Consider the following 18,294-nt stretch of genomic DNA (forward strand, 5'->3'; position numbering starts at 1 on the left):
TGTCTGGTAGTCCTCCCTGGCAGCTGCTGCGCTGCAGTGGCAGCGTTCAGCGCCTCTCACATTTCTCTTAAGGTTGCGGTGAAGTGTCGCTTCCCATCTAAATACAACATGGACTCTGAAAGAAGGCAAAGAAGAGAGGTGATGTACTATCAACCTCGTAGCAATAATGGGCAGCTACACAGAGCAGCAGTATTAAAAAGCAATCCAAAGCACACTTGTCATCAAAGCATACAAAACATGCACTTTGCCATGAAATGCTGTTAAATTATTCAAATATCAACAGATCATCTATTAAAATGAACACTTTCATTATGAAAATTAAAGTCTTTTTTTTTTCCATAGAGTTAAAATTATAATTCATTAGTTGGATATACTTGCCTCCATATGTTTTGGGGACAACCCGTGGGACCGCTTTTTCTGATATAAATGTAAAATGGAAGATATTAGTTGTATGATGTTCTCTGGTATCTGCATCAAGAACCTCACTGTGTACTCGAACCTGGATATAGTTTTTTTCCGTATAACAAACCTATAGGATTGCGATAGGACATAAAATTAGTAATTCACCATCGACACTGAAAAACTGAAACAGGCTTTGTTTTACTGCTGAACAGGAAAAGCCAGATTCTCTCATAGTGCACTGTTCATTATTGGTGATTAAGAGGAATAATATGACGAGTAAGTTTTTCTTTTTCTTCAAAAATAAATCAACTCCTACCTGTGCAGAAAGCAGTAGCAAGGATCCAACTTCAACTGGTCTCCGAAACATGATATCATCAACAGCTACAATGAAAGGTCTGGAACCCCTGAGCAAGAAAAAGAAAAATTTGCTCTCAAGAAAAACTAGGGTGCTTGGATAAACTGAAGCTATTTCACTGCCCTCCTTTTAATGAGGGATTTTAGAAAGTAAGTCTCCATTAAGTACAGGCCACAGGAATTGCTGAAGAATTATACCATTTCCCTAGACAAAAATACCTGGAGGAAACTCCTCTTCTATGCATACAAGTACATGCTCCTTTAGGAGACACTACAGCATTGCTAACTGTCTTGTCTCATCTTTCTAGTAGGCTATTCACATACTCACCGCTAAATCACACACAGATCTCTGCTGGATAATGACCTCAGTCACATTTTCTAAGAACAAGCACTTTTTATAAGCTCAGAGTCCATTACTCTTGTGTATATAATGAAAAAATGCAGTATCTGTTAGACTTCTAGAGATGTGTTTCCTTTAGAGACATAAAAATAAACATTCTATCTCAGTAGCTTGGAAAGACAAAACAAAAAGGATGTATTTCATGTCTTTATATGTGATGTTTAAAAAGCTCAAATGAGCCAGATACAAGTGTCTCAGTTAAAAGTGAGAGGTACGCACTCTAAGCAAAGTATTGCTGTGCCCTGCCACATTCAGTCAAACATTTAGGTCCCTTCTATTCAGACTTACATTGGTTAGCTTGGTTTTCCGACCTATGAATGCATGCACCATCTTCTGGATCACACAAATACTGCAAGTCTGCACGGCAACTCACCCACAGCTGCAGGCAGTTGCCCATCCCAGTTCAAAGGCCTTCCTCATGAGAAAACCCCCAAAGATCCTGTTGAAGATGTTCCTTTCCTGTATGTAGAAACACCACCAACACACTGTTAAAAAACCTACATTCTTCCCCAAATATTGTGTTGAATTCAGCCTATTAGTCTGCATTTTTTTCACAGGACTTAGCGGAACACCCAGCATCTGAATATACAGAGTGCTACTGAAAAAGATATACAGACATCCAAATGGATCAAGCAAATTCACGGATTCATTTGACAAGGTAGGATCAAAACTCAAAAACATGTCATCAACCATATGGGTTGGGTGTAAAGGCAGGTATTTCTTTATAGAAAATGAGCATCCTAATAATAAAATAAAGCAGTGAAAAATCTTCTATTTTTCAGTGTTAATCCATACAAATAAGAAAACGGCAAGAGAAACTCAGGTCTAAATAGGTAAGGAGGACAGAAGAACCTAAGCAAAATAAAGGATTCACTAATCTTAAAAGACAATTCTTAATAACTGTTTTTTTTAATTCATTAATATACTTCAATATAATATACCTGAGGGTGGCAAATCTGTAGGCCCTTCAGCTTTGCATCTTCCATCCACACTGAATTGGGTGGTAATATACGACTCCGGAAACTTACTGTCCTAGAGAAGAGGCAATAAACTTAATAGCCTATATTAGCAGAATTCATCTAGTCAAAAATGTACAGGAAAAGTGGGCACTAAAACAAATAAAAATGCTACCACTGAAAGCTATTCCAACAGATCTTGAAGCCTCACCTAAACAGGTATTCAGATTTGTTAGTCTAAACATACAGCCCTGCACTCCTGATCTCTCAAATATTTCTACTAATACTCAAGCTTATGTGAGCAGTCTCAGCTTAGGAAAGGTGCATGAAAGAAGAGATGAACTACATCCAAAAAGCACATGCTCACTTCTCCAGAAGAGACCTTGCACTGTTTATCAGTCATAATACGAGTTAAAAGCACACAATAAGCTAACAGAGTAACTCGGCATCAGAGAGCCAGACGGTTTGAAGTTTTCAGACCCAGGCAGAGAGTAAACAAAATACATTTGCCAATTCTAATGGAAGAAGTGTAATACTTTGGTAAACAGCTATGAAATATCAACTACATAATGTTAGTAAGTTAAAGAAGTTCTTAGTTATCCACACTAATGTTATTAGGCATTGCTCTGCCACCACTGACACTGGAAGATTTCACAGAAATTTCAACTGGTGAAGTATGTCAACACTGGTTTTCCTCAGCAAATGTTTGTAGGTGTTATACTCAAAACACATGGCAAGGTTACCTGGTCAAAACATGACCCTCACAGTATTTTTTTTTTTCTAGATAGCATGGCAGAAAACCCTTACATGATTTTAATATTTAATATTCAAATTTTAATATGACTCTGCAAAAGTTTCATTCCCTGCTCAGTTAAACACAATTAACCTTCTCTCTGAAGACTATTCCAAACAGCTTGTGCAGAAGCTCGTTGTGCTCACAGGTCACTTTTATCATCCTTGCACATCTAACACTCTCAGATGTCAGAAGATACTTTTGAGAGACATAAACATCACACTAAGCTGTGTATCTGCACTTCAAGCAGAGCACCCAAGAATTTAAATGCTGAAGTGGGAAAACCAAGTGTCTCCATATCTTCTGCTTAGCTCTGCGGCTCAAAAGGCGAGCTACTTTTCCCTCTCACAAGACTTCAGACCTCCGTCACCCCTCTCTTTCTTGCCTCGTGTCCAGGGTGTTAAGGAATATGTCATGAACAACATTTCTTTCTTCTGCAGTGGGAGCCATTTTCAGTAAGGAAGCAGTGCTGAAATCAATCCTCTTCGTCTTGTTAACTAAACATTATTCAAAAAACAAACAAACAAACAAACAAACTAGTTACAGTTCAAAGCCAAAGAAAATCATTTTACTCTCAGGATTTTAACCTAGAACCGTCTGCCTCTCTCCTTATTTTCCCTGAAGTTAAGGGGTAAGATTCACAGTCTCGCAGCTAATCTTGAGACTTGGACTCAAACAGGAATTTGATTCTAGAATATCAATGAAAAAATAAGGCAGAAACCCACCATTTCTCCTCAATGTAGGTAATGCTGATGACCCCTTATACATACACTGTGATATCCATCCACCCCTCCAACAGAGTAACTTGCATACCCCTCAAAGTACACCAAAAGTGCCTTTGCCTGTCAGGTTAGCCAAAAAGTTTCCAAGAATGTGGTATCAAGCTTTTAAACTCTCTTTCATCTCTACCCACGTTGACACATGAGACACAACAAAAGGTCTGTTTTTAAATAAATTACGAGCATCTATTAGTAGCATAACTTCTGAAGTCTACTTTCCAGCTAATAAATTGAAATACTGTCATGAAATATAACATACATTCCCCTTGCTTGAAGATTTCCTCTTCCTCAGGGGTCTCAGGAATTAGTGGATTAACAAATGCTGGCCTATGGATAGAAATGCTTTTAAGTTAAAATCTTTACAAGAATTGTCCTATAAATACTGCATTATAACATTTTCGGTTACATACACATTACAGGTATCTTAGATACAGGTATCTTATTTCAGGTATCTTAGAAATAAATTTCATTTCATATTGTGGCTGCTGCCAAATGAGTATCATATCGGCTCTAATTCTGAAGAGTGAGGTAAGAGAGCAACCACTATCTAGTATCATTAAGAAACAGTAACCACTGTGTATGTGCTTCTTAAAGAGACCAAAATGTACCTATGAGTTATATTGAACATCACTCAAGCAGAAAGCTATTTAGAAACATGGCAAATGAAGATGCAATGATCTAGAACAGACCAAAATAGATATACAAAACTTGAATGGCAAAATAAAATTCCTTCGGGAACAGAAAGAGCACAGTGCTTTCGGTAGCAAGTATTCTTATAATCTTTACGCTCCCATGACAGCCTTATCAACAGCCAAAAGCCGTTTACCACGTCACAACACTTTATCAAAGAGAATGATATGAAGCTGGCTGGAGTACCAATTCACATGTTTATATTGCTCCACAAATGAATCTACTCTAGTATAATTATACAAGATTTGGGTTTTTTCTCTTCACAAGGCAAGGCAACTGCTTATTTTCATGCACCATTCTTCCCGACACTTTCCACACACTATTTCTGTATCTTAGCAGTCTGCATCCGGCCCTTCACCCTTATTCAGGACACTGACAAAAAGTTATCATCACTTGGATTGCTGTATTAGTCAGACTGCTAGCATAATCATATCAATTTGATTTTTTTTTTCAAAACAAGTGTGCTTCCTAATAAATGGGTATAAGAAAAATGGATTTCTTTTAAAGTATATTGTGAATGAATATGTTACCGGGACCTAAAAATACTGCATAAGCCTGACAGAAACCATACTAACAACTACTTCTATTACTATCAGGAGAAAATAATTATGTTAGGCAAAAACCCCTTCATTAAACACACGCTTCTTCATTAAATACAAACAATTATTTAAACTAGTTAGAAACAGAAGGTGGCTTATGGCTTTTTGCAAGCTATTTGCATGGAGGTATGCTGATTTTTAATAGTGCTAGAGTCATGCAAACCAAAACTGTAACTAAGCAGTTTGTTCATTAGGCCAGTCACTCAAGCACAGGGATAAATCTAGTAAAGAAAAGGGTCAAATCCCAAGATTAGCAGCAGTTCTTTGTGTCATTTAACTGCTGAATGCAGTGCTCTGAAGCTTGCCCCAGAAAAATAAAAAAGAAATTAGAGGGACATTTGGCCAAGGGAAAACATTGAATGTGTTATTTATTCATCTGTAACTGATGCTATGAAATTTCTATACACACATAGTAAGCTACCACTTCATCTATTTTCCCTGTGGCAGGAGTCTGAAGAATACCCCTCTCTCCTACAAATTACCGTTTGTTTTCTGGATCCCGGGCCACCATGACAAAGGTTGCATCTAACACAGGGCTGTAATCACCATTATGTAGCTAAAAGAGACAAGAAACAATTATATTTTTACACTCTAAAATTGTACTCGTGCTTAGCAAACTATTCAGTGGACATCAACCATGCAATCACACTGTAAGCCTAAAACAAAAGAATGCTGATTGATTACTAGTTTCAGTTAGAAAAATCATCATATTAATTCTAAAATGACTGATTTGTCCTTTATTCTGAGAAGTGCAACAACTATTTGTTGCTAATAACCAATTGCCAGTGCTGGGAGTTTAGACAACAAAGGTGTAACCTTATCTGCTGCATTAGAAACTTCACTCCAGGAGACGCGCTGCATCATTAAATATTTATCTGAGCGCTTATCTGAATTGCAGCCAGTTAATATTTAAGTAATTAAGTATACTTACTTAAGTAAGCGTATATAAAGTAATATGGACTTGTAAAGTACAAGCAATTTAACATTTACACTCTATTTGCATTACCCTAAATAAACATGAAAATTAGCAACACAGGATCTTGTTGATCCTAGACCATCAGCACTCACCTTGGTCTTGAAACACTACAGCTGTTTCAAGCCTTTCAAGACAGGTCTCCTAAAAAATATAGTTTAGGCTGCTAGCACCATCATTCAGAATTCTTTCTGAAGCACCTCAGAGTATACAGAGTGACTGGATGCTTGGAGATGGAGAGAAGTCACAGGAACTAACCTGCAGCATGTGCATCTTCACTTCCATTGAGGTCCTCCCAACCCAGGAAACGTTGCCAGTGAACTTGATGTCACAGTCCGGATATATGATCTTTTTGCACAAATCTGTAAGACAAACATTAGAGGTTATTGTGCATAGATGATCCAGTCTTTCTATATCAGATGTGAGTGATCTAAGGCTTGTTTTCTGTGACAACAAACACAAAGCAACCCAGATAAAAAAGGCAGTCATTGCAAGGGACCATAGTCTAGTCCCAGGGGAGGAAGCAGGCCCATTGGTGGCAGATGGATGGCAGATGCTCAGAGATGCTCAGCTGAACATGTGCCATAAGAAAGGCCTAATTCCATCACAAGAAACACTGCTCAGTAACGAAGAGATTCACTTGCTAATGCAACACTGAAAGGGTAACATCTCATCTCTCGAAAGGTCAGGAAACCTGAAATACTAGGAAGTATCTACAAAGCCCTCTTCCCTCTTCGCCCCCTTCCAAAAGGGCCAGAGTAGCGATAAATGATAAACCATATAAAGTGTTCACTTGTGTAAAGAGGAAAAGAAAGAAGAAATCCTTAGTAAGAACCATGGAGGAGCAATAGCTGCAGAAAGACTGGGGACTCAGGCCAAGAGATGAAACCATTTCTGCTCATCAAAATGCCACTTACTGATTTTATCCACCAGGGCTGTAACTATTGATAAAGGAGACCTGGGCTGCGCTTCCTGCTTCGTGTGAGTGTAGCAAATGAGAACTGTGGAGAGACGGAAAACAGAGCCAGCTTTCAGTTCTCCTGCATTTTATCAAAATGTTAGTAAAGTGTTATCAAAGCCATCCCCAGGAACGTGTGCACAACACAAACTCAAACAACAGCCTACAGGGGTCCAGATGAACTAGACATTTCCATGTAATTCATGCGATTGCCATAAAGAAAAATGTGATTCAGCGGCTGTCTAGGCTATATGCCTATTTACTTACTACGAAGGGAAACTGCACTTAGTACCTAACCTCAACTAACTGCTCCTCTCCTGCCTATCCCATATAGTCTCTTCCCTTTATCTCCATTTGTTTCGGATCCTTCATTCCCCTCCAGCCTCCTACTCTATGAAGGTTGGCCAAGGATACATGTTACCTGATGACTTATTTTCAAATACTGAATCCTTTAAAAAAGTGCGGATTAGATAAGATGTGATTTATCAGCATGAAAGCATAGTCAGGTATTTATTACGCTATACTAGCCAAACCATTATTTAAATTAATTAGGTCTGCTCACAAAAGTACATCCAAGTAAACAAATGCCTTAGAGTCCTTAAAGTTTTGGGTTGTTTTTAAAGTGAAAAATCATTTAATTTGAAATAGCTCTCTATACAATTTTCTCCGACATAGAACTCAATACAAACTCACGGTCTAGGCACACTCCTCTATAAAATATTCTTGTAGCTGGTCCTTTACAAAACTGGACTTTATAGCTTTAACTTTATAGCTGAAGAGCCATTTTGCAGCAGCTTATTTTTTATCACCTTTTCTTTTCTTTCAGCACCAGTATCTCCCTCACACCCCCTGCTTACACGTAGCACTTTGATGGGATCCTCTCTCTGAAAATACATGGTACCATCCCAAACACTACTGAAATTGCCTGCATTATTCATGCATGCATTTCAAGAGACAGATACTTACCTCCTAAACTGTCAAGGTCTTCAAGAATTCTTCCAAATCTGTAAGATATGTTTTTCATCAATGAAATGCCTACATTGATACTACATGAAATTTAACACTTTTCTGTACACGTAACATACTTGCTTTGTTACCTGACACTATTGTATACGTTCAGGTACTTCTCCCTTATTTCAGGTTGACTTCCTAGAGGTAGGATAACTTCCAAGTAGCTATCTTTCATTCTCCTAGGAGGCAGATCCTCCTGCCGTTTTGCCAGTAAAGTATGAAGAGCTTTTCTTTCTTGCATTGCTTGCACATGGTCCCTAATAAGGGAAGAAAAACACCATTTATGATAGATTTTCAGTTTTGTTGTCCTATCTAAAAGATGCCACAGTGAAGATGACTACAATGAAACAAAGACAAAAATAGCAAGACACAGCAATTGCGCCTTGAAAAGAAAGCACACAATGAATGAGCTTTGTCATGCAAGACTACTGTAGAGAAGTTTTAATAAAATAGTTTTATTGTATGAGTGTTAAGCACATACTTCACGCTAATGAGACGGACAAAATTTATCCAATCCTGAATGATAGCAAAATGTTTTCCCTTGAAAACAAAATAGTTTTAAAAACTTTAATCACATACAATTTAACCTACAGGTTTCTGTATACAATCATGTCTTCTGTAGCTTCTATACCCCAGATCCTCTTGCCAGTTTTACAGGCTTGACTCCCAGCTTGCAATCCCTCCCAAGCAAACAAAGCAGACACACACTGCTGGCTGGTACCGGCCAAAGCAATATCTCATGTGCTAAGACTTGCTGTCACCTGCACAGGACATTCGTCTTTACAGCATCAGTTCATACAGTGTACAATTGACCAGCAAGCTAAAATAAAGGGGAAATGAACTTACCTATTCCCCTCTTTTTCTGCCCAGTCTCTTACTACTAAGGAGTCATGGAAAGTAAACATACAGCAAAGGGGACTCTACCTTTTAGAGGGTGCTTTTCCAGCACCAGCAAGTCCAGAGGGGTTGCAGCTTGAACAAGGGAGAGAGGGCCAACTTATCCTCACTTCTTCCCAGTCAGCCAGCTTGGCTTCCTGCACAGGTATCTATGCCATGTAACAACCCTGTCGACTCTTCCTTTAAACTCCCCTCCCTTAGAAGTGCAACCTGACTGAAAACAGCAAATATTTGCTAACACGCCTGGAATCAACAACAAAGCATTAATAACCCAAGGGTTAGATGTGCAGGAGTTGAGGTATAAAGCAAGAGAGCACACAAGGGGATTAACCAAATTCACAGAGCAAGTGAATTAAGCACTACGTAAGGAAACTTAAACTTGTAGTGGACGTGGTACCATCCGCTCAGGAGAGTGGGCTGTGCTACTGTGATTTGCGTGCCACTGCTCAACAGAGGCACTTAAAAAGCGATCTACAGGAAGATAACAGGAAAGAAACTTTTTACCAAAAATAAAATTTATCTTAAAGTTTTCATTTTGAATGCATTCTGGATGTGAGCTGTATTTTAAGACAATGACTTTTTTGGTTTGAGTTTTATTTTGGCAGAGGAGAGGTACAAAGGAGTCATGCTTCCACATATTTATACTCCCTCTTTTCTGTTGAACAAATTTGGGCAGAATGTGAATAATCCATAACCAAAGAACACAGAGGTTTAGCAGAAATGTTCACGAGTACTTTATTATTTAAAACAAATCATCTGAGCAACATGAATACAAAATATTGGAAAGCTCAGACAAGACGAAATGAGAGCTCCCTACACCAGAGGCATTTTTTTTGAAGATAAGACACTGTGTAGGCATGGAATCAACGCCTCTACGCACTTTCTCAATTTTTAAGCTCTTTCAGTGAAAGGTTCAGGAGAAATTAGTCAGAGATCAAATCCAAATTTTGTCTAAAGACATTAAAAAAAAATAAAGAGATAAAAATCAAACTAGATTCTGTTTTCACCAGTCCATTCCTGGCTCCTCTGAGGTCAACCGCAGAGCTCTTCTTCACTTCGGCATCATAATGCACTCTTCAACACACAGACACATTGTGCTCAAGGCAATTATATTTTTCAATAAATAAATGCTTTTCAACACTTCCCCTAGGCATTCACCTAATAACTGCTCGAGGTATTTGAGAAATTAGATTATTTGTTTCTGAAATGGCCAAAACCCTTCTTAGTCTATGATGAGGTCTAGTATAAATCACCCTATGAATCAGTCATCAAACTGGACTTGCAATAAAAATTTACAGGTCTTCTTATACAGACTTCTGTGGGTGTTACTCCTAATGATTTCAACACAGGCCAAACTACTCCATAACCTAGATCCAACAGCTTTATTTAGAAATACCTCATATCCACAGCAAGACTCACTGCACTGTATCAGTAAAGGGGAATGGATTCATTCTTAACTATGCAAGTACAGAAACAAAGAATGATTTTGCTTCTGCATTCTCTTTAGTGAAAAATGTCACTAGCCCTTATTGGAGAAATGACAACCCAAAGTTTCATTTTAGCTAACTTAATGGTCCATGCTGTTCCTCTAACCTGCACCTTTCCTACTCTCACAATAGTCCACATGTTTGTGCATTGGACCTCGCAGCCAACTTCTAGTTCCTACTTCAGACCCCTATCAAGCTGTTCTCTTGAGCCCTTAGTCAGCATGAGGTCCAAGGTCATTAAGGCACTACCTGCTCTCTCTACACATTGCAATTCTTTGTCACGGTGACCTACAAGTGGAATCTCAAGATCCACCTGACCAGTGTCTTCCAAACTTCCCCACAGATTAAGAGTGTCATCCTCGAACCTGTCCAGCCATGGGCTCCCCAGCTTCACTTCTTCAGGGTAGTTAAAGCATAGAGTGCTCTGCAAACTACCTCCAACACAATTATTCTGCATTTTATATAGTACTATATATACATACGTATATATATATATATATATAAATATAAGGAAAACACATCCCTTATGTGTTGGAGATACAACTACTTACTACATTCACTCTATTTTTATATATATATATGTATATATGTGTGTACATATATTTATTTATATATCTATAAAAGGAAAACACTGCTCTGGTGACCCCAGCTTCAGTCTCCTCTGCTATTACAGTCAGGGCAGTGAGGGAGAAGAAATGGATAGAAAATTGCACTTGACTTGAGCCTTCTATGAGTTTCCTATCTTCAGATGGCATTTCCGTACAGCATTGCTCTTCCCCAGCCATTCCTGGCTGCAGGAAAGGCATTTTTTTTTTTAATCAATTTTAGAGCGCTTGTCAACCGACCTATTGAAAATGTTAACCTCTCTTATAGACCTAGACCTAGTCAGAATGCCAGGGCACATTAAATACCTGCACACTTGGATTGAGTATCTCTCCCCACTTCCTATCAATGCACAAAATGGGAAATAACAGGTCAGCAAAGACATCATAAGAACATTAACAGTCGATAAAATAGCTATGGAACCAATCAATTTGCAATACGTAATTTCACCACACTGTTATACTGACTTATTCAGAACTGGTAATAGCCAGAAGACTACAATCAGCTCCAGCTTATGTAGCATAATGGAGGGGGAACAAAATAACCTAAATGGGTTACCTATGGGTAACCCAAAGTAACCAAAATGTGGACAATAGGAACTATATGTAAATTAAGCCACAAATAGGTTCCAATGAAGAAAAAAAAAAAAAAAAAGTCCAAAATACTCCTGATTAGAGGGAGGCTAAAATTGTCAAGGCTGACAATTTTACACCATCACATGGGTGCTGCCAGGCCATGCATAACTCAGCCTGCTTCATGAAGACTCAGTTCTGTTGCCTAGGAATCCAGTGCAGAATAATTCCACTACATGGACAACCCTCAACAGATAAAGCAGCCTAACGTTTTTAGCTCTTAAACTTTCATCATTTTAAAAGCTAATGCAAAAGAATCAAGAACATACATTTCCTTCCCTTGGCATTAAAGATTAACCTTCTGGTTGCAAAATCACAGAAGTCTCTGGTACAGAAAGAATTCGAAAACCTTTGGTTTGCATCATTTTTTAGTACTGGCCAGATGCGTTATCTTTCCCCTCCGGTTAGCTAGTAAATGCTGTCATCACTACCACAACCCTGAGCTTCTCTGTGTATCACAAATACAGTAAAATATATTTAATGTACACTGTACCTCCAGTTGGTAGATGCTCCCACTATATCCCTCAATCTGCTTCGCACTGAAACAAACAAACAAAAAAAAAATCAAAGCAAATCAAGCTTAGTTCTGCAAGTGGTAAATGTGAGTACACCTGGTGCAGAGAGACACAGTCCTCATCCCAGAACAAGAAAATTAAGCAGTCATGCAAATAGCGTCTTGAAAACAAAAGTTTGGCCAAATTAATTGATGTTGTTAGTAGGCATATCACAATAATGGGTTGAGTAACACAATTTTGTAGTGTACTGTGTGCAGCCAAGACCAACAAAGAATGCATTTAGAGTGTGCATTAATACGATCAAATGCCTGTGGTGCCAATTAACAACTGAAAAAAAAAAAAAAAAAACAGCAGATCAAGATCAGATTGAGGAATTTTGATGTGAAAATATTTCAGGATAAACACAAACAAACTGTGGGAATAACACAGATCTAAAAGTCATAAAAGGAAGATAAGAGGGAACAGCGCAGCTGGGAGATAGGGACTGCTGAAAGCACTTTTTAATTATTTCCACCCATGAAGCGCAGGTAATGGCAGGAATCTGGCTCTTGCCTGCAAGGCATCATATGGTTTCAGGAAATAAGATCTTAGCAGTGTTAGGACAGACCTGTACAATTGCTTCCAGCACTGCCTTGCACTATCACAATTAATACGAGCCCTGCACAAGTTTTCTTAATTTTCAAGAATGTGCAGAAGCTATTATTCCACTCTTTCCTTGGATGGGGCTATCAAGTGTACTAAGATCTAGTCAGGCCTATCCGACCACTCCATCTCTATTAGGCAGGTGAACATACGCCATTTACAAATGTCTGAAAGCAGGTAGCAAACAGTAACACAGTAAACAGTAAACGTCTGAAAACACGTAGCAAAGACAGAAGAAAGTTTTGAATTGGATATCTTGCTTGCTTATGAAAATTTTTTTCATAGACAGGGCTCCAATATTAGGGCAAAGAAGTTTGGGACACATCAAGAAAGGACTGTCAAAAAAAAAAAAATCACAGTGAAACAGAAAAAAAGGCTGCTAAGGACCCTTTCATGTTTTCATCAGCTTTCTATGTTTAGATACACTCAGGCTTTGGCAACTCCAAACTAAACAGCGGCTCAGAGTACTCCCTGTAGCCAGCAAGCTCCTAATGAGCATTGCAGCTCGCCAACTGTGACCTCCTACAGACTAAGAACAGGCACCGTCCCCCATGCAGATCCTCTCTGCCCCCCAGCCCAGTCACTTCAGCCCAAGGATTGTCAATCCTATTTACTACTCCTGATCTCAACGCCAGGCATACAAGTAAACACTTGTGTAAACTTCATTTTAACAATAAAATGTCTAAATGCAAAAGTATTTCTAAGATGATGTCAAACTAAATCTAGTCTATTTTATAGACTCGTAAATACAAACTTCCCCTCCTCTCCAGAAAAATGATTCTACTTTTCTACATTTTCCTTATTTTAGAGCAGAAATTTAAGTAATTAAGCTCAATACATCATAAACTCTTTCTCTTTTCTTACAACTGGTAAATGTCTTAAATGTACAAAACAATTACAGAAAATGTGTTTTATCCATATCATGTTGCAGTATTTCACAGAACCTCCTAGAACACTAGTGCCACAATAACAGGGCCTGCACTTATCTGCTCTATCCTGTGCAATAACAGAGGACCTGAATGCAGCTAGACAAGCTAACTGCATCCTCCCATAAGATCCATACCACCTCAAGCTGGCACCTCCACAGACAGGTTCAGGAAGACCACTAATATATATTTTACCGACTGTTTTTGTCCAGAGCTTGGTACAGACTTCAGTGAAAGTTGCAGATACCCACTGCTTCTGAATAGCAAGTCCTTTTATTCAGATTTCTACAGAGAAGCTGAATATTGCAGGAGTTGGTATGTAAGAGATTTTGCATCCCACAAGCCTCTTAAGAATGTGTTATCCAGCATGCCATCAGGAATACGGAGTGCTGACTGAGATTTAGCATGGAACCTCTACAAATAAGATCAGACCATTCACTTGTCATGGCCAACAACTTTAATAAAGAGGCTTTAAGCAAGTTGACAGAGAAGAACATCAGATTTTCATGTTTCACGAGTGCTAAAATAAGGCAAGAGAGTAGCAAGGTAAGTTTGGTGCTATAGCAAATATTTAAATATATACATATTACCACAACACACCATTATTCACATGAATGGGTAAGTGTCCTGTGGAATAGAAAGTATAGGTTAGATTAACAAGACAACTGAAAAAGAAAAAAAGCAAATTATTTTTATTAAGGGGTAACCTATTAATCTGATCATTTTTCTTACATAAATTCAGTTGAAGAACATGTACCTTAACTGTAAGGCAACTGTAAGGCAGGCAACTGTAAGCACCCTGTCGTTGTTCATTTCCAAGGTGGAGTCAGTATCTTTGTGACTTCAAATGTGATTTCAAGAGAATTAGACCCTTCTTTCACATCTGATCAAATTCATCTTTACTGCTCATCTGTCTAGTTGCCCTGTATAGTATCTTCCTCCTCTGTAATTCCAGTTAATTTCTCAAACACTGTGCTACCTTTTACTGTCTCTAACAAATACTACCCAATTCACATATTAATGACAAGATTTCTGAATCTAGAGCTGCAAACACTCAACAGCGAGTAATCCTAATACTTCAGACACCAATGGGAACATTAGGGTTGCTCTTTGAATAAAGAATAATTGGGAGCATTTTTCAGAAGTGGGACAAGAGTTATTTCAATGGAAATCACGGAAGTCCTGCATAGTGTGCCTTTGGGAGAACCATGGGAGAAGTAAATATTATGTCCACAGCTGGGACCCAAAGCCAGAAGGGATGGTGTGAAAAGCCAATTAACATTTGGTGTTTTGTGAAAACACACATAGCAAACAAAAGGAAGAAAAGCTTGTTTACATATCCTCAAAAGTTTGCATTGCATTCGTTTTACAGTCTTGGAAGAAGCTGTCAAATATTTACAGTTATTATAGCCCATGAAATAGCAGTATTCTTCAGTAACAAACCAGAGTTAAGGCCAGTATGGCTTCATGACTGCAGTATTTTTGTTTTCTTTCCAGGTAATATCCTTATAGAACATCCAAATAAAATAGCTGGATAATATATTTAAGTATGTAACATTTGGATAATATTTGTAATTATGTAACACTCTGTTTAGTTGTTTCTCTCCTTTAACTCCCAAATTACTATTTATTAATAATGATGAAAAAAAATCTCTAGCTGCCAATAAGCCTCATTTTCTCTTTTATTGGATTACTTGGGGCTTCTATTTAGAGAACAAAAGGGAGAAGCTGACGTCAGAAACAAGCAGAACTTCATGAAGAAATTATCTGTATCTAATTTTGGCCCTTTTCCTCCACTCCTTTTCTCAGCACATAGGTGAAGAATGCCAGAAAACCTTTCAACAAGCTTTTGAAACAGGAATATTACGATTTATGATTATTAGAACATTAAAATAATATTTTGGCACAAAATACTGTTGACAAGCACATTTTGACATGGCAGCAATGCCAAACTAATCAAAACATTCTTCAATGTTTATGAAATAACATTGACACATTAAAATACTATACTTGTGTAAAGCTTTATTTGAACTCAGTTTCTCCATCTCTAGACCACTGTCTTCAGTCTTCCTACTACCTGCTTGACCTGTATTGACTTTCCATCCAGAGCCTCCTTAAGAATAAGTTTTTCCTCCAGAAAAAAAAAAAAAAAAAGGCTTCTTCCAAGGGTAAGGATCCAGACTATCCCCTGAATCTGTTAATTTCTATAATGTACATATATTCATTATAGAATATAATATATATAATACATATTATATAGAATATAATTATATAGAATATAATATATAATATATATTCATAATTTCTAAATGGCAATCTCATTGCCATTGATCTCAGAACTCATGCAACGATTTTCTGATATTTCCAAAGTATTTATACTATGATTTAACAGTCAAGGGTATGGCCATTTTGCAATGCATCCATATTAACACATCAAACACTACCCTCTGAAACAGCAAACTTCTCAAAAACATTTCTAAATCAAGCAAAATACGGCCATTTACCTTCAGACATGTCAGGAAGAGGGAGGGAGCCACTAGTCCCAGAAGTGAGTGTCCTGGCTAGGACAGAAGAAAGCTTCTTCATGGTGCTCAATCTACAGATACAGGAAAGGTATTTAGTGTCATGAAAATTACTACCATGCAAATAAACTAGGATATATTTGTAATAGTACAGACTGTTTCATAAATCCTATTCTTCATTTTCAGACTGATTTTTAGAATCAGAACCAAACCAATGTTTGAAGTCAGCTGAAATTCAAACTGGTACCTGTCTCTATTCTAAAAAAGGAGGGAAGAATGTTTCACTGGAGTTAATTGTGCTCTTAGACAACTATTCATGTACCTTGGGACAACAGCTTAGACTGAACAGCAGCTTTTACTCCATCCTAGCACAGACGGGATTTGTGTGCACGTAGCAAGATATCCACGACTGTAAACGCAAACAACCCCCCACACTTGTCTGCTATATGTGGAGCTGAGAGACCAAGTGGGATATCACGAGGCTTTTGATTGAGCTAACCGTGATATTATTGTCCATGGTTATGCACTGCCCTAACTCAGAACTAGTCTAAAGTGCAGGACACAATCTGCTTAGTTGCTCAGCAAAAAGCAGTAACCATGAAACCTTCAGCTACAGTAATCTGCCCAGCAATTCAGTAAATGCTAACCAGCTAGCAGCAAGTGAGGCTCCCTCCAGACAAAACTGTGGTGACATAAACAAAGCACAGGTGGTCTGCAAGAGTAACACCCCACACAGAAGCTCACAATATTATCCTAAGAGACAATATGTGTTGCCTGCCCCTTAGTTTTCTGTGATGAAGGTTGGAGTTTCTCCTGGGCAGGAAAAAAAAAAAAAAAAAAAAAGAGACATCTCCAGGCACCAGTGGAAAACCAGGGCCTTAGGCATATCTCCACCCACATCTCCCTTATGAATATATTTATACATACATATCATGTACATACACGCTGCCTCTGCCTACAGCTACTGCAGGATGACTTAAGATGGTGATAAATACTCACACACTTTAACCACCTCAGAAGCTAAGGGAGTTCCATATGCATTAGATCCCCTTAGTTTCAATTGTGAAACCTTTCCTTTACAGATACAAGTTCTGGACCAAGCACATCTCATAAGACTTCTAGTTTACCCCGGCCTTCACTCTCACAGTGTTACAAGGGAACCCACACAAAAGTTAAAAATGCTTTCTCAAACCTGTGTTGCCAATTGATTCCTTAAAAAAACAAACAGACAAAAACTTTTACCCTTCCCACAAGAGTGCAAGAGACACCGAAGAAGCACTCCATGGGCTAAAGGAGGGCCGCTAAGGGCACTGGTGCCTCTCAAGCCTTCCTTCTCATACCTGCCTGGTTATCACCCTGCTCCTAATGGCTTCCCACTCACAAAAGCCTGTTGAACACGTCATGACAACCCCTTGAGAAGCATATTTTTTAAAAAAAGCTAATGAAAAAAATGCTGACATGAGGCTAGTGCTCTGAGAGAAACCAACGACTGCATTCAATATATACACATATATATTTTCTGTGGTCCTCCAAACCGCATCAAGCCAACGTCCCTCAGGGAAATACAACAAAACGAGGCAGAGCCAAGCGGCAGGCGCGGTAAGCGGCAGGCCGGCACGGGCACCTGTGGCGCCGGACTGTGCGCGAGCGACCGTTAGGCGGAGCGGGGCAGCGCGGGAGCGACCGTTAGGCGGAGCGGGGCAGCGCGCAGCCGCTGCCGGGCCCGCTGCGGCGGCTCCCCGGCCTCTCTCCCCTCCCCGCCCGGGCCGGTAGCGCGGGCCACTCTCAGCCCGCTGCCTCCTGCGCGGGCGGCCTTACCGGGCGGCCAGCATGGCGCTCCCCGCCGCGTTCCGCCGCGGCGCGGTCCTCCAGCACCATAGACGCGCGGGCACGCTCTATGACCCGCTCCCCGCCCGCTGCCGGGCGCCGCCTCCCCGCCGCTGCCGCCCTCTCCGCGGCGGCCCGTTCCCCAGCCCCGGGGCTGCCTCGCCCCGGCCCCGGGCGGGACGGCCCGGCCGCCCCGTGACTCCTGCCCCAACCGGTTTCCTCGACGTGGCGCCCAGCACGAGCCGCCGCGGCGACCGTTAGCCGTTGGGCGAGCCAACCCCGGTCCAGCCCGCTGCGTGTTTTACTCTTTCATATATATATATATATA

General features: G+C 39.5%; 1 protein-coding gene across 1 annotated transcript; it reads right to left on the bottom strand.

Moving 5' to 3' along the window:
* Positions 1-54: 54 nt before the first annotated feature.
* Positions 55-17,992, bottom strand: ACOT9 (acyl-CoA thioesterase 9). Its single transcript, XM_088532765.1, has 16 exons — positions 17,958-17,992; positions 16,122-16,213; positions 14,218-14,244; positions 12,028-12,073; positions 8,002-8,172; positions 7,871-7,908; positions 6,864-6,947; positions 6,205-6,308; positions 5,456-5,529; positions 3,944-4,011; positions 3,291-3,402; positions 2,098-2,188; positions 1,530-1,615; positions 719-806; positions 379-529; positions 55-115 (listed from the first exon to the last, which is right to left on the bottom strand). The coding sequence occupies exons 1-16, from the start codon at positions 17,969-17,971 to the stop codon at positions 57-59; spliced, it is 1,305 nt and encodes a 434-aa protein (XP_088388891.1). The 5' UTR covers positions 17,972-17,992; the 3' UTR covers positions 55-56.
* Between the last annotated feature and the right edge of the window lie 302 nt (positions 17,993-18,294).

The sequence above is a fragment of the Tinamus guttatus genome, unplaced genomic scaffold (assembly GCF_059628265.1).
Source record: "Tinamus guttatus ecotype Peru unplaced genomic scaffold, ASM5962826v1 Tinamus_guttatus_pri_ptg000470l, whole genome shotgun sequence".
NCBI classification, from domain to species: domain Eukaryota; kingdom Metazoa; phylum Chordata; class Aves; order Tinamiformes; family Tinamidae; genus Tinamus; species Tinamus guttatus.